Below are 21,444 nucleotides of genomic sequence, written 5' to 3'. Positions count from 1 at the left end.
CTTTTATCAATGTATGGCAATACACTACACCACGGTTACGGCATCAAACAAAAGTAGTTTCCACTCCTTGTTTTGCTTTTGAGTCAGCAGATGTCAATAGCTCTCTGATTTGGTTTTAAGTTGGATGTCTGTGATTAAACAAAGACATCATCTTTTTCTGTTCTGAAAAGAAGTCTACTCTTTTACCTTAGACCAAGACACAAAATAGAACTGGAACCTGTGAAATAAGTCTGCCTACTGTAAAAAGTCCGTGGGCTACTTCATTATTTCTGTGGGGGTAAGTTTTTGTACCCTGAGAATGTGGGGCTATGCTAGGATTTAGAAATCTCTCACTCAAGAATGCAAACTGCAGGGAGCTGGAGAAAACAGCTGGGTGTGTCATTCGTTGCCTAGTTAAACAGTGTTTTTTGATCCTAAGTTGGCCTATATATATATATATATACTATGAAGCTGGTCGGTCCTCATTCCAACCACTGCCGTAAGCCCAAGGAAATAGTTTAGTGTTAATTTTATTAATAAATACCTCCCAAATTTCAAAGCACTATAAAATACACTAATTAAAAGTCTCTCTATTATGCAGAAACATGCTGTGCTTGCAGAGAAAAAGCACTTTAGTGAGTGAGAGCGGCTGCAACTTCTTGCTTCCAATAGTCAAGCACTGACATAAGGCTCGGGCTTATAATGCAGTTCCTTAATGTTGAAGACGCTTCTCCAGGCTACCACGGTGGGCTCCTCCTGCCAAGTTCTCCTGGCTGACCTCTGCTTCTTAGGTGAGTACTCCGAACAGAACTTTGGTGACTGCACTGGCTCAGAAACTTGGCTCCGCACAAGGTATTGTTGTCTAACAGCACCGGACCTGCATCATACCAATACTTCTAGTGGTTGCAGCTTACAGTTGTAACTTTTTTTGATTAAGGTCTTTTTTTTCCAAATAGGTGCCATGCTCGTGCCATCTTCCGTAGTCTAACCAAATTAGGTTTAGGCTGGAGGGAGAAAAATTAAGAAGCACTAAATCACAACAAAGTAAATGAGCTTCAATGCCTCCATACTCTTTGCCTTAATACAGTCATTCCCAAGTTTTTAAAATATCTAATTCAAAGTCCCACCTGACTTTCCACAGAATCCAATTTCATAACTTAATATAGCACAGTAATAGCAAGAGGGAAGGAGTAATGATTTTTTTTTTTTTATTTAAATGTTGCTATTTCTTTGGGGGGTTGGGGTGGTTTTTTTCTGCCATTTTATAGTATCTTAAACTTTGGGGAAGTAGGCATTTGTTTAATTTGTATTATTGCCCCTAGTAGAATATTAGAATTTAAAAACTGCAAACACTTTAAATATATGCTTAACTTTAAGGATTACTGGACCCCATTCAAGTCACTGTGACCATTCAAATGAAATACAGTAAGATCCTTGCTAAAGTGTTTGCAGGACAGAGGTTTAATGTTCTAAAGTTTCATTTTATTGGTAACAGTTATGTAAAAATTCAAGTAAGATACAGCCAGTGGTGATGGTTTCAAACTGGACCATTCTAGTTCTAAAACACACATAGATGACATACGTCTGATAAGCCAGAGTATGGATTACCAGAGGCATATCTTGTGTCACACGCAGTACCTGCTTTTCCTGCTGTAGATGGTCTATGTCTGCAAGAGGCATCATGGAAGGTCTTCCATGAGCACACTGGAAGGGCAGCTGGCAAGATGACAAAGCTTCAATAAGCCTGCAGCTCTCATCCAAAGTCAAATGTTCATTAAACTTAATAGCTCCTGAAAAAAAAAGATACAAATTCTTGCATGCACTGCCAAAGAGAATTCAAACTACCCAGCAAACTTCCCTCCATAGCTGTGGTTTACACAGAAAACAAGGCAGCTCCCAAAGATTAGCTGGGAGGCTGCAAAGGCAGCCCAAAGGCTGCAGCATGGCAGACTTAGGACTTAATTAACCAGCCTGCTGCATAAGGATCCATGGCCTAAACTTTCACCAAGTTTGATGGATGGTAAGATTAGTAGTTGTTGGGTTTTCAGATGACATTGCAAGAGGCAAATGGGCTTTTTGTGTGTGTTACAGCTGAAGATGGAACCAGTTCACAAATCAAAAAGTATTAAATCAAGACTACAGCTAATATCAGTTCCATAGGCTTGAGTTCTGTGTGCCTGCCGCTGACAGGCATCAGTTCCAAGACGAAATGCTAGGCCTGCCACTAAGTCCTTTCTCAGAAGTGAGCACTTAATGGTATCCAGAGGAAATCCAAGCAGAACATTAGGGAGCCATTTCAGAGGTGTTTGCAATCTTTAGCTTTCAGAGATGCACAAGACCATCTGCAATCTGCCTTTCAGCCATGGGACTTTTTAGATATTAAAAAAATATATATATTGTCTGCCATTTGTAAAATGCAGTGACACTCTGTGAAAATAGATTCTTCTGGTTCACATTTACCCCATCAGTGTAATCTCAGTATGTGGCACAGGAACTGCCACAAGAGCCTAGAGCTACTGCAGTCTACACCTGTAAGGTCTGCCCGTTTCCAGGTGCTGGAAAGCCACTGTCACTTAGAAGATTCTTACTGCATTCCTTCCAAAAATACTCGTCACACGCACACTTAAACTAGCAATTTTGCATGAAATAAAAAAATGCTTTTTGGGAGGAGCATCTGTCTTCTTTTCTGCATGCTTTCAAGCAGGTTCCAGCACCTCTCCTTGCCCCTTCACAGAGCTGTTATTTAGATGGTTTAGAACTCACACGGATGAGTGCATCTCAGAACTGTATTCTCTCTGTGGTTTATGTGAGGGTTGAAAAGTAGGTTAGGCCTATACATGAATGAATCAGAGCAGTATTGCTTGTTCCTCTCAGTGCTGTCCATGAAAAGACCATTATCTCCTCATCCCTATGAAACACACAGTCTGTAATCCTGGAATTTCTGCAAACACATTCTGAAACCACTGCCCCAGGGAGGATGTTGTGGAGAGACAGAAAAGTTTTTTTTAAAAAAAAAGAGTGAAAGAAAAGCACAGTTTCCCTACCATGACAGGCCTGGGAAGCTAACACCTTCAGAAACGTCAGAGGCAGCGTTCCTCGTGCTCCTCCTCCTGTGGTCTGCACTAGCTAAAAGTAGTAAGGGAACATCATCTTACCTTCCATTTAACACAAGAAAAAGGAAGAACTGTAATACAAAGGAAACTAGAAATGAGGAAAAGCTAGTGGATTATCTAGTCCACCTCTCATTTGAGGCTTAACACACTCCCTTTGGATCATCCAGTAAGCTTTGCATTATTATAGCCAGCATTAGAAGCAGGCAGCAACTCACCTCAACTTGTTCTTGAATAAGCTCCTGGAAGGAAAAAAGTAATATCATCAGTTGCTCCTTCTTCCTTTCATTGCCCATAGCCTGCTTTGTCCACATCTGTGTATAATGTACTGTGTAACTGTCAGAACCAGGAAAAATTATGCTCTTGCTAGTACACTGACCACAGTGTGAAAGATCCAGGTGCAAGTCCTGACCTCTCAGACTTTAGACTAATCTCTTGGTTTCTCTCTGCATCAGTTTCCTATCTGCAGAATGGGTATAATGGAACCCTTCTACCTCAGAGTGCAACGAATGCATGTTATCTTTGAATAGCTGCCCTTTCTTCTTTGGGTAATAGTCCATGCGGATTTCATTTCTGATGTCTAAAATGCAGTCAGTTCATAATCAATCATGAATAGGTGCTACCAGTCCTAATTAAAATAAAAAGGACTGCAGGATCTGCCAAAACGCTCATGAGATCTTGAGGTGTCAGCTAAGAATGAGTGCTTGTGAGGCACAGACATGATCCCTTTCTCTGCCACTTTTAGTGCTTTTGGCTCCCAAGGAGAGTGCATTTTGAGTTCTTCCTGGTTATAGCAAAGTTGAAAAAGAAAGTATAATCAGATTAATCATCTTCTCTGTTTCTTCTTTTCACATCAAAACAGATGTATGGCAAGACTGGACTGATTCACAATGGCTCAGCCTAGTGGCAGAAACAATTTTTAAGGATTGTTTACAATTGAAACTGTGAGTAATCAGTTCAGCAATTTCTTCCTCAAACTGCAAAACATCTGGAACAGCAGCTTTTAGAAAGCTGCACTGCCCATGTAGAGATTTCATGAAAACAACTTTAAATCCTAACAACTAATATTTCTGTATTAGCTATATTAATAATTTTACTGTTCATTCAAGCATTTACTGTTCATTCAAGCATTCATGAGCAGTAAACTGTTGAAACATCTGTACTATATACTATTTTTCTTAGCTCCACTAGTCCAAGTCTGAAACAGTCTCCTATCGTTTCTGTTATAGTTCAGGGATTTCATTTGTGGGACTATTTAGCTACTAAAAGGGATGGCACCCATCTTTGCCAAGGGACCTCATTGTCTCCCTCATAACAGAGATACTCTAACACTCTGGGCCATTAACACAGAACAAGACCCAGTATCACAATTTCACCCATATCCACAGCTGACCTCCACAATGCTTTTAGTGACAGGTTGTCTTTTCCGTCGTAGTTCATTGGCTTCTCTTTCTATAAAACACAGTGGCACTTTCCTCACTAGAATCAAGGAGCTGTTGGTCTCAGGAAATGATAATTCGAGACCCAAGTCCTCCAAATTTTTGTAGCAGCATCTGAGAGAAAAAAATACCAGAAATAAGACATCTAGCACAGTAGCTATGTCTCCACAGCATACATAAATATTTATTCAGTGCCCATATACGTTTCTCCCTGCAACAGTTTCTAATCTCCAAATCCATGCACTATGAGATTCCAAGAAATTTTGCCCTCTCAGCCTACATTCATCCATGTTTTTTCACTCCAATGAACTGTGCATATTTCATGTTTCACAACCACAAGATCTAAGAGTTCCTATATTATGTGGAGAGAAGCTTTATGTCTAAATTTAGAAATCTGTATTTTCTAAAGATGCACAAGGTGTCTCGTTCAACACACAAACACTCCAGATATTGAAATTATGCAGCATAAAGAATACTTTAAGTCTAACCTAAAAAATTGTGATTTCAATTGACATGTAATAGCAAATACTTAGAATGGAAAAAAAATACTGCAAGAAACTTGTGCTGGTTTAATGAACTTTATATCCCATTAAGCAAAGAGAACCCAGGAAAGAACAACGTCTAGTTAATCTGACATATGTCACCCTGTGGATGGAAAAATACACACAAAACCAGGACTTCACAGTCAGATGAGAACTTGTCTTCACAATGAAAACAACTGTAACAATATAGAGTTATTTTATTAACTCAGGGAATACTCACTGAAAACAAAGGTGGTGAAGGTCAGAACCTCAGAAAAGAGGTTCTTTGAACAAAAAAAGAAGCTAATCTAAACTTACTAAAATCAGTCACAAGCATAATACAATTATTAGCCTCCATATGGAGATGACTTGTGTAATTCTACCCCAAAAAAAAGACATGTATAGCCCTCAGCAAGAGCAGAGAAAGACAGAAAAAGCCCATTGTGGTGAAATGACAGAATCCAAGCAGCTATTGAGGTCAATCGGGCCTTTTTTTTTTTAAGGGGAGGGGAAAAAAAGGAAGTTCAAGAGAGTGAACAGAACAATGCATTACTACAATGCTTAGTAGACAAATAACAGAATCAAAGCTGCAGGTGAACCAGAGGTCCAGCTGAACTATTAAATAGTAAGCATAGCTGAAGAGGAAGGTCTTTTAGGGAAGTTAATTTATTTCATTACATCTAACTTTACCACAGAATGCAGTCATGCTCTGCCAGCAACAGTAACAACAGAATTTAGATTTTTACATAGTACTTTTAATTTGTATCTTTTTAGTAAAGATAGTCTCACAGAGTGAGTGTAAACAGATGAACTGCCAGTAAATACTTAAAATTAAAGAGCAACACAATAAAAGCACCAGTAAGCCAGCACCAGTATATGCCAGCACCAGTAAGCTTCTTGAATCAGTTATCTTAAGTGATGTTTGTGATTTAGCTGATGAAGAAAAGTAGCTCACAGAATTTATTTGGTCTTTCAAAAAGCCCTTGATGCCACCTCTTACAAGTAGCTAGAAATGCAAATGCAAAAAGTTGTCACGGATAGACAAGTAGTATTTGTCATGATTCAGAAACTACGGAAAAAGGGTATGCTGGCAACAGATGGTCAGTGGTCAACATGACATGAATCCTGATCTGTATCTTCATAATTGTTTATTAATGACATGGAAAAGAAGGGGCATGGTCAAGCAGGCAAATTTGTAGAAACCACAAAATTATTTAGGTTAGCTGAGACTAAAGATGACATTGAACTCAATCAGAACTTAAATAGAAAAATGATCAATGAAATCAGTAGGATGAATGAAAAAGGTACAATGAAAAATGGACAGAAAAAATGAATTTCACTGCTCCTATAGACAAATAAATGCAAATTACCAGGAATAATTTGATGTATGTGTACATTTTGTTGGCTTCTACATAAAGAGCAAAAATTTTAAAAAAAACCTCAATTCTGTGTTTCATTGTCATTCAATAAACAAGCAGTTCATGCAGGTAGCAGTAGCCAAAAAAACAGGCAAAATATCCGGTGTGGATGTAATAGACAGAAAACATGGGCACAACTGCAAAGCTACTGCACAAATCAGTGGGAAACCCTCACTTGATATACTGTATCAATTTTGGCCATCCAGTTTCAGAAGCAGATATATCAGAAATGGAAGTCATTCAAAGATGAGTGCAAAAATAATTCAAAGTTGAACAAGAGGCAGTACAAATATTGTGATGTTTGTAAGAACATCATTAAGAGGTGGGAACAATAAAGGCATCCAAATATTACTGAACTATGAACAGCAACAGTTACATTCTCACATTTTTCCCTAAGGCAGGTGGAACATAATAGCGCTTTACACTTTCCTTTGGAATTTCTGGTATTGGCCGTTGTCACAAGAGTTACCAAACGGATACAGCAGTGATACTGTTATGATTGGAATCTACCCAAAGAGGGCTTTACACCAAACAGGTGTATCCCTATAATAGGCAACAATCTTAACAAGGAGTGATTTAAAAGCTATCGAGTTTGCCACAGGCATCACAAAAAAGAGCAGTTTGAGAATAATAAGGTAGTCCTGTGAATGTTACGATAGAACTTCACCTGAAAATGAGGAACAATGCAGGGAAAAAACCAATGCATGTAGCAGGTGACAGACAGGGATTTTGGGGAAAAAAGTTTGATTAGTGTCTAATAGGTCTGCAATAGTACAGTAACAAATCTGTATCTAAACTCTTGCAGTACAGAAGTTAAATATCTGAATAGTAGCTAGGCTGCCATTCTGAAACACTTGGGAAACAGTGTTCATTAGTTAGTCTTGGCAGGCACCTAGGACTAAGGAATGCATTTTTGAAGGATTCATAATCCAAACTTTCCATACCCCATCCTTCTCTTCTCAAACAGTGCCTGTTAAATCAGTGACTAGATGGACACTATGGGCACTGCACTCCAGTGTGCACTCCCAAGTCCTGAGCCCCAGGCAGTAGGGTCTGTTGGAGACTGCTTTGGCACTCTTCTGGCCCACACGTGAAGGTTTACTTTCCGAAGGAAACCAGAGAACATTGCAGAGGCACAGAGATGGCACACTACAGGGTTTCATCTTGAGACGTAATGATGTGCCTGAGAATCACACCTACCTTCCTCACCACAGACAGAGCCAGCTGGTCTCAGGTCAGGAAAGAATCAACAGCTTCTTTCCTGAGCTTCATGGTAACCTAGCAATATATAGAGATCTCCCTGGTCAACAGAGCCACCCGCAAAAGTCTAGAGCTATTGTCCATTACTAACCGTAGAAATCTTCTTTGTTCTTCTGTAACTTCAATCTCCAAAGGGGGAGAGATGGAGGAGGACAGTAATTTCTTCTTGCCACATGCTGCAGCTTCCTTCACATAGGAATCTGTGAATGAATCGTTTAGAAGTATTCCCTCTTAGAATATTTACACAGGCATTACCCTTAATGACCCTATGGTTTGGCATGTAATCCTCTGTTTGGATTAAAAAGTGACCACAGAATGCCTTCTCCTGAAACTTGTGGAGGACTGGGAATGTCACAAACCAGACATCTAGTCTCTGGGGAAGGGCTGGTTAATGCCACTTTGTTTTTTCCCACCAGTTCCAAAAAAGAGCCACTCTAAATAGCAGAAAAAATACTGATATATTTAGTCCAACTCACAGAGAGCAATTTTTCCACAGAAAAGTCTGATATAAATGGCATTAAAATACTATTCATTAAGCATTTCTCCCTTCAGTCTTTTTTTTGAGTACCTGACCAAAAGGAGCAGAGTTCCGGGAACCCTCTCTGCAGGAACTGGACAGTATTTGTTGATGAAAGAGAAGGTCAATAATTTTTAAGTACTTGGTAGATGGCTATTGTGCTTTTTAACACTGAAACCAATGGCTAATGAGCTTGCAGAGAAGACTATTATCCGTCTGCAAACAGTTTCAGATTGTGGAAATTTTAGGCTTTAAGCACAGTATTCAGCTAAAAAAGGAATCAAATGAACTATGCTCTTTACTCTGCGTCCCATGTCTTATTCTTCACAGCATAACCACATAATCTTATTGATGTTGTTCTACTTCCTCTTCATTGTTTTTCCTATCAGTCTTCCTGCTCTTTCATTATGTCAGAACTATTTTAGTTTGATAGTTCTGCGGGTAGGGAGTATATCTTCTATTTCTGGAAACGCTGTAACAATTTTCAGCTGCCAATACTATGACTGCTACAGATACTGAATGTCTGTACCCTCCTAGGGATCAGGATAAAGATGACAAATGAATATCCTATTGGTTCCATACCTCCCAGACTGCTCATTTGTACTTTTCTGTGCACTGATTACCTTTTGTCCTAAGACCATCTGATTCCTCACCTGCAATAAGCTGCTCCAGGCGGATCCGTTCATGAGCTGCATGTTGGTCCACCAAAATCAGGAGGTTTCCATCTAAAAAATGTACCACAACAGATGAGAAATAGGCAACTGCGTACCAGACAGCTGCACAGGTTGGGTAGAATGACCATTCCCTAGAGGCTACATTTAGAAGATAACTACCAGCCAGTTTACAGAAATAAAGTGAGGAGGAGGCTGTGTTGGCAGAACATAAAGTCACTACAGAGCAGAAATTTAGTTATCCAAATTGGCATTTAAATTAAGGTAATTAGACTGAGTCAGAAACTCTTGTCTATTGACATCTTCATCTAACTTCAGAATGAGAGCTGAGGTCACCCACAAACTGATCTGTTTGATACAGTCTTTAAAAATATTATAAAAACTACTGGGTTTGAATGCCTTTTTTGTACAGCTTCAGCAAGCTTCAACAATGAATATGTCCAGACACTGTGAACAGAGTCTGAAACATGTTAGTAATTTGAGTACAATCTATTTTTATAAAACTAATCTGCAGGCAGCAGGAACATTCAACAATGTCCAAAATAAAGAAGATCCAGGAAATTTCAAGTGAAGACTAACATTTTCCTCTACTCACAATATTATCCCAAGGCAAGAAGAGAATACTAACAGGACAGTATTCCCTCTGCAGTAAACTGCACTTGGCAGTCACATCAACTTCATGTTAATAACCACTCTTACCTGCCTTTTTATCCATTTCATTCCTAGTGTTGATTAAACAAGCAATAAATTTATTGTCCACTTGCTGAAGAACCTGTAAGATACTCAGAAAAATCATTACCCAGTGGTAAAATTATTTTTAAAATGAAGGTAAACGAAAGATCAAAATGGATCAAATGCAGCAAATAGCTAGTAGGACGATTAGAGGAGTGGACGCCACATCTTTTCTAATCCCAAAGGCTTAAAGAATTTGGCCTAGCAAAACTGAGACTGAGAAAGTATATAATTATTCTTTATAAATACGGTGGGGGGCTAAATATGGAAAAGGCAGCAATTACTTAAGCTAAAAGACAATACTGGCAGAAGGTCAAATGACCATAAAGCTGATCATGAAACAGTTTAGTTTGGAACTAAGAGAAAGTTTCACAATATCCAAGAAAATAATTCTGGATCAATTTTTTCAGAGAGAGTCATAAGGACAAGAGCTCTAATTGTTCTCAGGTGGAGCTGGAAATTTACGGAATGGCTTAAACAGTCACGTAGAAGCCTCCTTGAGTTGGTATCCTGGCTGAGATAGTGTTAAGTTTCTTTCTAGTAGCTGGTATAATGCTGTGTTTTGGATTTAGTATGAGAAAAATGTTGATAACACACTGATGCTTTTAGTTGTTGCTAGGTAGTTGTAGTGTCTACACTAAGTCAAGGACTTTTCGGCTTCTTGCACCCTGCCAGGTGCACAAGAAGCTGGGAGAGCACAGCCAGGACAGCTGACCCAGACTGGCCAAAGGGATATTCCCTACCACAGAACGCCTTGCTCCCTATATAACCAGGGAAGCTAGCCGGGAGCTGGGATCGCTGCCTGGAAACAGACCAGGCATTGGATTGTTGTTTTTTTTTCCCCTTCTGCAGGTGGTGAGGAATTGCATTTGTGCAACTCTTGGGATTATTATTGTTGTTGTTGTAACTACTATTATTATTCTCTTCCTTTGTTATCCTATTAAACTGTCTTTATCTCAGTCTGGGAGGATTTTTTCCATTCTCCATCCCATTCCCTTGTGGGGGGAGGTGTGAGCGAGCGGCTACGTGGTGCTCAGTTACTGGCTGGGGTTAAACCACCACCATCAGGAATTAAAGCTGTGCACAGTGACACTCTGAGTATTTGATTTGCTGTTATCACCAAAAGAAAATGTAAACAACCTTTTTTAACCTGCCCTGTGTTTAAGGACTTGTGCTGATCATCTGTAGGAGCCAGGAAGCTTTTTTCTCTCCCTCATTTTCTGATGTAGAATTTGCCTCTCTGACTTGATTCCACCTTGTCCTCAAGCATCAGAAATCAACCAGAGCTACTGGGAATACTGAACAGGGATGCACAATGCTTTCGGTATCTTATTGTTAGATTTAAATTAACAGGTGTGGTGTTAGGGAGGAATTTCTCCCCAAGTCACATAGATAGATTAAGCTCACTCTGAATTCTCTGTCTCACAACATGTGCATTGTTCACCTCCTAGGTAAAAATGAATAGATGATCCTATTTCTTTGCAGGGATGCAAGACACTAATGATTCTTTTTATTCTTTTCCTGTGGCATGATGCAACATTTTTTGCTTTTGGTCTTTTCTACAGGGATTTTCAAAATTGCTATAGGGTACTGAAGGCAGTATTTAGCTTCTTCAGAGATGGGAAGTGGTAATTCCTTCTGGCTTTACCTTCTTAAAAAAATACAAAAGAAAACATTACACAGGTAAAGTTAATCACAGAACCACTCGGTGACAGAAAAATGGTACCTTCCACTTTCCAGCTTTCCTGTGTTTTTGAAGTGTAATCTGTTACTGTAATAACTTCATTTACTCCTGTTATTCTTGCACACATAAGTAAGGGAATCATTTGGACCCTTGTCCACCCTGGAGATCAACGTTACCATGCCCCACACAGTCAGAACCTGCAATCTCAAAGTCAGCATTATTCTGATGCAATCAGGTTGCTAACTGGGCCTGTAAGCCTTTTGTCACTGGGATACAAGAGAGGGAGAGAATCCACTTTGGCATTTCTATCAAGGCAAACCATCAAAGAATGTACGTTGAAGGCATGTATTTACATTAGCTTTTAAGCTAACATTCCAAACATTTGATAAAGAAACACTAAAACAGTTAAACTTGATGCTATGATGCCATTTTTAAGAATCACTCTTCAGGGCAGCTATAAACCTTAAAGTGAAATGTCAAGTCTTTCCACGAAATCTGGGATTTTGAAACCACTCTGCTGAAGAATTGAATTTCTAAGGTCAACAAAAATGGAACATACAGGATACAGATTTCAGAGAAATATGAACTAAGCAAATGCCTACAATAAATATAAAAACCTGCCCATTGAAATATCATTTAGTTAAATGTGTTTCTAAGCAGCAGTAACAGGGCTGCCTCTTGATTTGGTTTAACCATACAGTCAAGGAATTTTAGAGTCACTTGCACGTAGCTGATTAAACATGAGATGATACTAAGATCCGGCATGTGCTGGTATCACACAGCAACCAAGAATTCTGTTTGCACTTGTGAAAATTAGGGATATGAACTATTTCCCCAGATACCTCTTTCCCACCAGGCAGAAACATCAGTACTTCCCATTTGCTGAGTGGGAATTTGGGGGCAAAAAGTAGTCATAGATCATATTGTACCTGCATTGAATGAACCATGTCTTTGGTGAAACGATAAGGATATAAGATATTGTGAATTTTCACAGCCAGATCATCAGCCTGACTGCTGGTCACATCAACAGCAATCTGTAAAAGCAGAATTACAGATCAAGCAAGCTATAAAGGATATGGCAAAACCCACAAACACACACAAAATACCCCCAACAAGCCAGCTTTACGAAAAAATGGAAATAACTGTATTTTGACAAACCAAGCTTTCTGCACAAGAATAGCACTAACTAAAGATACCATCCAGCAAATCCCTCTGCTTCAATCTCCATATACTTTCCCATCTGGATATTACCTGCTACCTTCAGTGCATTCAGCTGATTTCAAGTACCTATCAGAAAACCTGAAGTTAATTATCAGCCTACTTGAGCTCTGAATGGATTGCATTACAAAGGATGTATTACCCTGAAATGAGTCAGAGTACCCGCCACAGCAACAAATGAACCGAACTGTTCAGAAACTCACCAGCAGGTGATTTGCTACTCCATCCCTATTGTTTGCAGGTGGAAATGGTTACATATGTATGTTTACACACACAGACAACATGATGATTAAAGATAATGCTACCTCATGACAACAAAGGAAGTTTTTCTAAAAGCTCCAACATTGTTTCCCTCTCACATGCTATAATCTTGCCAGGCTATAAAAACAAATATTGTAAAATACTCTTTTAAGACCCATTGCATCCCAGAGAAGAAAGCTGGGTTATTTTAACTCTGTCCACAAAGAGGACAGACACTGTATTACAATTTTGCCATCCTTTAACTTTTAATTTCAAGATTACTATCTCTGTAGAGGCAAAGACAGCTTACAATAATGTTGTGCTTTTGAAATGACATAAGGCAAAAGATCAGCATGACACCTGCTTCTCTGAATAAATCCACAATGACTTACATATAAACAGTCTACAAAAACATGTAACTGCCAGGTCTACAGCCTAATATATCGCTGAATAACTTATGTGCAATGTAAGTTATAATGAAAGGTTAAACTGACTCCTATTTTAGCATGAGATGCAAGATAATACTTACCTCTGGGCAGGGAACAAAAACAGGATTATCCCATTCTGAAAGCAATGTCTGGAGAGACTCCCCTTCAGCACCTAGGAAAGAAGACATAGATAATACAGAAACTATGACCATCTGTGTATAGAAGGTGCATTGGGTACCTCTGCCTCTCCAGTATTATTTTATTTTTTTCTCTCATACAAAGGGGAGAATGTAGAAATAAATAACGGAATATGAGACTGGGCTTCTCTATTCTCTAGTCTGGTTTAACTAGGAAGTACACTGTGCTGCTTTTTGACTCCTAAACATGCTGCACCACAATTGACCAGGGCCTGGAAATGGGGCGGGGAGGAGGGAAAGAAAAGACCTGTTCAGCTACCCACTCTCTCTGGACAAAGCCACATACCAAAAAGATGATTTCATCCTTTCCACAAAAAAATTGTGAGGATTGAAGCTATTTTTCACATTCCAAGGTTGGAACGAGTACAAAGAAGGGAGTAGTAATTATTCTTTAAACTACTGACATAATTCAACAAAGAACTGGGTATTTCATCCTGTAAATAAGTATCCCCTAACCTGCCTTCAACCCCAAAAGATTTTTTTTCCAGTTCTAGATTTAAGATGACTCACACGGTCCCATTGTTAACAGACCTTGAGTAATTCTGAGTTCCTGTTGGGACATCTGGGAGAATTCTTTGATTTTTTTAAACCACAGAACACTGTGTCCTGGAAAGCTGGCCCTACCTCTCAGATCCTGGCTTGCTAGAGTCTTCTCTTTTCGAGGTCTAGGAAGGAAGGGTAGCACAATCTCACTTCTAAAGGGATGGCACCTGAACTGAATCCCTAAACACAATATAAATTTACTGATGCAGATTCAACAGCGTGCAAAATTACAAAAAGCTATACAGTTATTAGATTCTCCTAAATGAGCGTGTGCTTAGCCCTGTAGAAATTAAGAGTATCCTGCAGATTTTGCAATCTAACATTGAGAAATAACAGCACACATGTAAAAAGCCGAGAATTATCAGACACATTTGCATCAGGAAATGTATTATTTTAAAATATTACCATGGCTTCCGCAAGACTGTCCTTCTTAAAAATTGGCTGCTGCTTTAATGACCTAAGAATTATTTCCAGAATTAGTGCAATCAGAAGTGTTATCCCCAAAGGAAAGAGGAGGCATATACTAAAGTCTATGACTTCCCTCTGTTAAGGTGTGGCAAAACTGTCAGTCTATCACCACTCTTATCAATGCTTAATACAGTTATCGGGAACTTGTAAAACTGAAAACTACAAGTCAGTGAGACCACATAAGATATCAGAGCAAGCCTAACAACATGTTCCTACCCACCCAGAAATGATTTAATGATATTACAAACCAGCACTGTTATCAACATTATTAAGAAAAGTGGCTCAGATTTCCAGCACAGTGGTAAACATTTCACCCTTCCTTTGGTACAATTCAGACTTCTATTCTTTGTGAAATAATAATGAATTAATAAAGTTCCTTTCTAGTAAGAAATTAAGGGTGTGCATTCAGGAAAAGTGGCAGAGTGATAACGCCAAAGAAAACCAGCTGCGTGCTGATAAGCTCAGTATGAAAAGGCTCTATGAAATCCTAGGCCAGTCCATAGACTCCTGACTGTTGGCTCCATTCCAGTAAGGACCAATGATGGTCCTACCCTGGGGACCGAGAATCCTTTCAAGAATCCAAACTGTCAGCCCAGCATGGGAGAGTAACTCAGCATCCCATCATCGCAAACCCCAGAATAGAAGACAAGATGCCCTAACGAGGTTCCTGGTAAACTGTGGCAAATTGAAGAATGCTGCCCCATTCAGACTTTGACAGAACTTTTATAGCTATTGTCATTGAGAGATATTACCCCTCAAGTTCACAGAAGCACCTATCATCTATGTGAACAGAAGTCCGGTATTTTATACATGGAATCATAAACAGAGATTAATTTCCCTGCTTCTTGTTGCAGGGAAAATCCTTGTTCAGGACATACATTTTTCATAAACCTAGGATTTTCTTGCCCAAAGGCCAGTAAGAATTCAGAGCTGGCAGAGATATTATTAATACGATTTTTCTGACAAGTAACATCAGAAAAGTTGCTGAGGGTAATAACGTATCTACTTTATACATGCAAACCACATACAATTACCATACTTGAGTATTCATTTTCAGTTGCCTCAATGAGATCACTAAAATATACTGGTGTAATGACATATCAGTCAATAATGTAATAAAAGTAACAAAAATGCAAACATAGCTGGCATAACAACAAAGACCAAGTTGAACTGGGATGTTAACCTACTACAAATGCATAACATTAGATTATTCAAATAGGCATCTGATGGTGAAATGAAGCTTGATAAATTTTCCTGTAGCAATCAGTTTAATCAGTACAAAGATGTCTGAGTCTAACCTACAAAATCCAGCATTTCTGTTGTGCACATGTTGTGACTGGAAAAGACAGCAGATGGCCACTGCTGTCATGGAAGAGGATATGGATTGTCCTTACCTCCTTCCACCAACCACTGTAATTTCCCTAAATTTGTGTATGAGATGCTGTTCTTAATAAATCACGGGACTTAGAAATTCTAAGTCAACACCATGGGGTTACCGACACTACTCTAAAAAGCAAAACAAAAGCATACATAGCAAGTGAAGAAATTATTCCACTCCTGGGTCTTAACAGCAGTCCAAAACAGTGCTCAGCTTCAAGAGACATGAATGCTGCATTAGGAAACAGTTATGTTTATTCCTATGGCTAAAAAGAATTAATATCCTTTGCTTGAAAAACATGTGAAAGAACATGTTTGTTGAACTTTGAAAATCTAAGATCTATAGGGTGTAGCCAGAGTTCAAACACCTTGTGAAAGTTTGGGAGGTCCAACCTTCAACTTAAGAAAAGCAAAAAAGCTGCAGTAGACATCTCACCAAAGAATAACACCATTGACAGAGTTCAGAAAGAGTGGCACCATTGATACGATGCAGAGTAACACCAATGATAAGGCTAAGAAAGAACAATGCCATTGGAGGTAAAAAGATGCAACACGATATATGTCTTCAAAGACTACAGACTATGCATCATCTGAAAGCATAAGGCCACGTGAGGTATTCTCTTTATAAACATGAATGCACTATCCAAACATTTTGGATAGAAGGTCAAGCTCTACATCTCAGTGCTCTGGCTGGCTACTAAGCCCGACAGATAGATCAATGAAGACTCATGAACACCACACCCCTGAAAAACAAATACATTGTAGTGTCCTGTCATCCCTAGAAAAGCTCCACCATCAAACCACCAACAATGCTATACAACATCTCCTAGAAAGCTATGTCTGAAGGAACAGCCTTCCAAAATCGGCAGAACAGAGACTACACATTCTCAATGAAGAGTTAGATTTTTGTTCATTTTTCAAGGGTTATTTTAAATTTTGTATGCATGTTGAAAAAAGATCATTTTAAAGTGGGGTTCTCAGTAACAACGTATTCTTAGAAACATAACTGTTTAGGACAAAATGGTAAAACCCACAATATTTTTCTGGTATGCTTACTTTGAAGTATGTTTCTCTATATACAACAACAATTACATATAACTGATCACAATAAATGCCATGATGTCCAGTGAAAACTGGGCAGCTGCCTGCTAATTGACAAGTTGCTGACATTTCTTTTCACTGTTTTATTAAAAAATATCTTTTAATATCTTGAATGTTAATGTTTTACTGTCTCCATAGTTCCCAACACTTTCCTGTTTTCCATACAGCTATTACATGCAAGGCAGTGGCTATTTCAGTGTAAACTGTCAGGTGTTGCCAGCAAGATACTGTATGTACCCAACAGAACACAAACGGTTTTCCTCATCCCCTTTTTACAACAACCACCACCACCCCTCTTACCATTCTCTGAAACAACATTCACAGCCATTGTTGTTATATCTTGAATGCAGGCAGCCTGAAATGCTTCAGTAGGAGGAGTGCCGTAGGTGCTCAGTCCAGTTGCTTTATTGATGTATATTGTCTTACCCGACGACACATCAAAATCTTGCAGCCATTCAGACCAAACCAAATCATTCCTGGGATCGCCTGTGCTTGTGTTGTCTGCAGAGAATTCCAAGTTACTTAGGAAGGTCATATGGGGAACCTCAGTATCTTTCAAATTTTGTTCTGAGGATTCATCTAATGTACTTTTATCTTCACAGATGACGTGAGTACAATCCTTTTTAGCAGGTAATGATAAAACACTGCTTGAAGAGATTGTGTACTCCCCTTCTATGCTGCTGAGTGGTGACGGGCTGACAGTACTTTTCATGGACTCTGCTCTCATACTGTCTGATTGCCTGCATGCATCCCCCTTAAAAATGCTGTAATTACATTCCCTCATTTTTTCCTCTGAGGCTTTATATGTTTGACAAGCATTATACAAAAAATCATTATTTGATGATTCAAGATCAAAAGAGTAGTCATCTTTTCTACCTGAATCTGCTTGGAATTGTTCACCAAGTTGTTCTACTTCTTTGTGGTCACTTTTCATTCTGGATAGTTTGGATGATAATGATCCTGGAGATCTTTTACAACTTGTATTTTTTTTACTAACCTCAGAGTAATCAGACAACGTCAAAGGACTCTGACAAAGGGCTCGTTTGTCCTGTGAAGTTTCTCCACAGCAGAATAAAGTCTCTTCCAAAGAACCAAAAACCTGGCTACTAGTATTAGAATCTGTATCTTCCACAGCTGGAGTTTTACAAGTGCTCAAGTTACCATGATTGTCATTCTCATTCTTTGAAAAGTCACAATTAGCCAGTGAATTAAAAACCGCGAGACCAAATTCACTCTGCTCTGGCAGTGGTGTTGGTAGTGTACACTTGACTCTCCCGTAATATCTCCTGAACCTTTCTAATGAACCTAGCTGTGTGGACAAGCTCAGCTTCTTAGAGGGCTGAGATCTGGGCACAGCTATTTGCCTTCTAGTGCTTTTTATAACTTTATTGCGAGGAATATCTGAAGAAGTTGACAGTGGCAATTCTGTAACATTCAATGCCTCGCAACGTCTTTTACTGGTGGCAATAGGCATAGCTATCTCCTCACTCACCTGATTTGACAAAGTTTTGTTCTCTAACCACTCATTACCATCAGCCATGCATACTTCTCTGGTGTAAGGAGGTGTATATTCTTTACTTGTATTACTGGAAATATCCTTAGCATTTAAAGACTGAATTGGAAAATTGACTTTGTGGCCAAAAATATCCTTGGCATTGACAGGCCTGGGTCTGCACTGCATGTTTAATCTAAGACTTGTTTCTGTTTTTTCACATTCATGTGGGGGGTCACTTTGTATAACACATGTTACAAGGCGTGTAGAGCACAATTTTAACGGTATTGAACTAACAGCCCCTCTTCCAGCATCATCTATCACTTCAGCTGTTTCCCTGTCTCCTCTTCTTGCATTACACGGTCCCATCAACGAACTTCCGGAGACAGTTTTGGGTCCCATTGTTGTTTCAGTAGGGTCTTCTCGCTCAGATGGCGATTGAATAACATCATTATTTAAGATTTTCTGCACTGCTTTGTCTTGCTGCCTTCCCACATCTTTTATGTAATTCTCTGCACAACGCTGCAGCTCAGCACAACTGTCTATTTTTCTTATTTCTGATCCAGCCCCTCCGCTGAAAGAGGAACAAAGATTTTCTGGAGGTTTGAGATGAGTATCAGACACTTTTTGGGAACTGTTAGTGTCTTTTGGCTTGTGCTCTGAGATATCTGATATAATGAAATCAGAAGCTGTGTCATCTTTGCTGGGCAGTGGAATCTCCACTTTATTGTTTCTACATGGATCAGACGGTTCAGGAATCATCTGATTTGGGGCGACTTCAGTTTCCTGTAGATTTTTATTTGATTCTATAAGACTTGAGGATTTTTTTCCAGTAACTGATTTCCTTTTGACATCTTTTGATTGCAAGTTACACATTTCATAGGAATCCACAATTTCATCGCATGCTTTCTTAAAACTGTCTTGGATGCTCTTCTCGCCAGAGAGTGAGGGCTTCAGAACTGGAGCGTTATACAAACAAAAGTCATTATCTTCATTAAATTCTCTGATGTCCTCACTACATGGTTCAATAAATAAATGTTCGCGTTTCAAAAACATTTTCACTCCTTCTTCTACGCAAGTTAGAAGAACATCCCAGTTCTGGAACTCAATTAGAGTCTTTGCAGGTTCCAGACACACATCATAGTCACTGTACGCACAGGTCACATTGAGAATAAAGATCCCGTACAACTCTGGGCCACAACGATGGCGACCGGGACTTGAACTAGCCTGTCTGCTCATAGGGCCACTTTTTGCCTTGCAAATGACACTTTCTTTTCGTAATAAAAAATCAATTAGTTTATGTAGTCTTGTCTTTAAAACAAGCCTTCTATTCACATACAAGAACTGCATATTCTTGTTGTAATGTCCTTCAGTACTGATATAACCACTTATCTCAAATTCCCCAGACTTATGATTTATTTCTCGTAACTTCTGGGATCTGCCCAGTCCATAAATTTGACAAAACCGAGAGTATATATCTCTTGTCTTTGGGAGCTGAAGCACCATGGAACAAGAGGTGTCGTTCCTTAAAGAAAGTGAAACAGAGGGATGCATCAGCGAAATAGCCTCTACTTTCTGTCTCACTCTCTCAAATTCCAACACAGGATCCATACACTTTCTCCTCACTGGTAACTGATGGAACAGATTACACACGGTCACTGTAGTTCCGCCACTTGGTCTGCTCAATTCAGCTTCACAGACTTCCAGTGCTTGCCCATTGTGAAACAGTTTCAAAAATGTTTTTGCTGTCCTGCTGGTCTTAGATGAAACTTCCACTACACTGGCCATGTTGGCTATGCTTGCCACAGCCTCCCCTCTAAAGCCGTAGAATGTCAGGTTCTCCAAGTCTCCCACTGAGCTGCACTTGCTGGTGAAGTACCTCTTTCCCATTGCATTTAAGTCCTCTCTCCCCATCCCGGAGCCGTTGTCCACCACCTGGATCTTAAAAGCTTCCAAATCCACCCTGATAGCTACACACGTCGCTTTGGCATCGATGCTATTGAGGACAAGCTCCTCCACACACTGCCCTAGTGAGTTGATAGTTACTCCAGAACGCAGCCTGGCTCGCACATCTTCCGCCAAACATTTGATCATGTCAAAGTCAGATAGGTGAGAAACTCAGTAAACTGCAGGGAGCTCACTCTTCCATGTTCCTTAAAGCAATTCCCTGGGTAGATGGAAAAAAAAAAAAAAAAAAAGAAGAAAAAAGAAAAATTAAAGGCCTGAAAAAACTTTATTTATTCCATTTACCATCATAAATACATTTTTATTTGTTTTCCTGGTATTCAGAGGCTTTTTTTGTGATTACTTTCTTGCTCAGGCTTTGACTACATTATCATTAGTGCCTTCAGGGTAAACGGCCAAAATCTGAGTCTATGCTTCTTACTTATGACATACATGATTCTCAGACTAAACACACCCAAACCAAACTCCAAACATGATGAGGCAAAACTCAAAGGACCTGCAAGCAAAAGGCTTCCACTTCTGCTTGTATCAAAAATGCAGAGTGAGGATGGCCAAGAAGCAGGCAGAGAGCTGCCTTCCTCTCGTTTTTATCTCGATGTCCTCACATAAACTCATGATGCCTCATTCTGGCCAAAGAGCACCTGCTGCAATTTGTCTCAGAAAGGAATAAAGCGAGCTTAGGAATAGGTGCAGGATACTAAGTTGTTCATGTGAAAGAGAACCCACTATTTTTCAGTCCTTGACGCCTACTGCTTTCTTAGCGGTATTTGAGGGTGCACGCAATTCTTCCTCGCACCCTTCACACTGCTCACCCTCTCTGGGGATCAGGTGCCCCGCTGTGTGACAGGTATCCACGGGCTCCCCGGCCCCGGGGGCAGAGGAGGGCAGCCGGGACCCGCGCCCAGGCTCTAACGTTACCACACACTGTCCCCGCGGGGCGGCGAGAGCAGCGGGCAGGCACACCCTCACCTCACCGCCCGCGCCTCTGCCCGCTCTCGAGAGAAGCGGCGTCGGGAAGCAGGCGCCCGCCGGGACGGGGCGCTGACAGGAGAGGCGGCCCCGCTCCGCCGGCAGTGCGCCCCCC

The 21,444-nt window shown here is 39.8% G+C and overlaps 1 protein-coding gene across 2 annotated transcripts; it reads right to left on the bottom strand.

Annotated features, from left to right (window-relative positions):
- Positions 1-491: 491 nt before the first annotated feature.
- Positions 492-20,581, bottom strand: MLH3 (mutL homolog 3). 2 transcript variants are annotated; one of them, XM_075753868.1, is made up of 13 exons: positions 17,780-20,581; positions 17,204-17,404; positions 14,039-14,137; positions 13,319-13,389; positions 12,261-12,365; positions 9,615-9,687; positions 8,898-8,969; positions 7,819-7,927; positions 4,483-4,642; positions 3,308-3,331; positions 3,024-3,105; positions 1,618-1,769; positions 492-983 (listed from the first exon to the last, which is right to left on the bottom strand). In XM_075753868.1, exons 1-13 carry the CDS (start codon positions 20,487-20,489, stop codon positions 912-914), a joined length of 3,930 nt encoding a protein of 1,309 aa, XP_075609983.1. In that variant the 5' UTR covers positions 20,490-20,581; the 3' UTR covers positions 492-911. The 2 variants fall into 2 exon arrangements, with proteins under 2 accessions (XP_075609983.1, XP_075609982.1); XM_075753867.1 differs by having other exon boundaries at positions 17,204-20,581.
- Between the last annotated feature and the right edge of the window lie 863 nt (positions 20,582-21,444).

This window comes from Balearica regulorum, chromosome 5, assembly GCF_011004875.1.
Source record: "Balearica regulorum gibbericeps isolate bBalReg1 chromosome 5, bBalReg1.pri, whole genome shotgun sequence".
Classification (NCBI taxonomy): Eukaryota; Metazoa; Chordata; class Aves; order Gruiformes; family Gruidae; genus Balearica; species Balearica regulorum.
This window is presented reverse-complemented; position numbering and strand designations above follow the sequence as displayed.

Bases quoted from the DNA above. Each gene is read 5' to 3' on its own strand.
- MLH3 (XM_075753867.1), bottom strand. From the start codon at position 20,489: ATGATCAAATGTTTGGCGGAAGATGTGCGAGCCAGGCTGCGTTCTGGA. The intron at 14,138-17,203 runs GTAAGAGGGGTG...TATTGTGTTTAG, and splicing joins GAATGTTGTTTCAGAGAATG to GGATTCAGTTCAGGTGCCAT. The intron at 9,688-12,260 runs GTACAATATGAT...AGTATCTTACAG, and splicing joins ACATGGTTCATTCAATGCAG to GTTCTTCAGCAAGTGGACAA.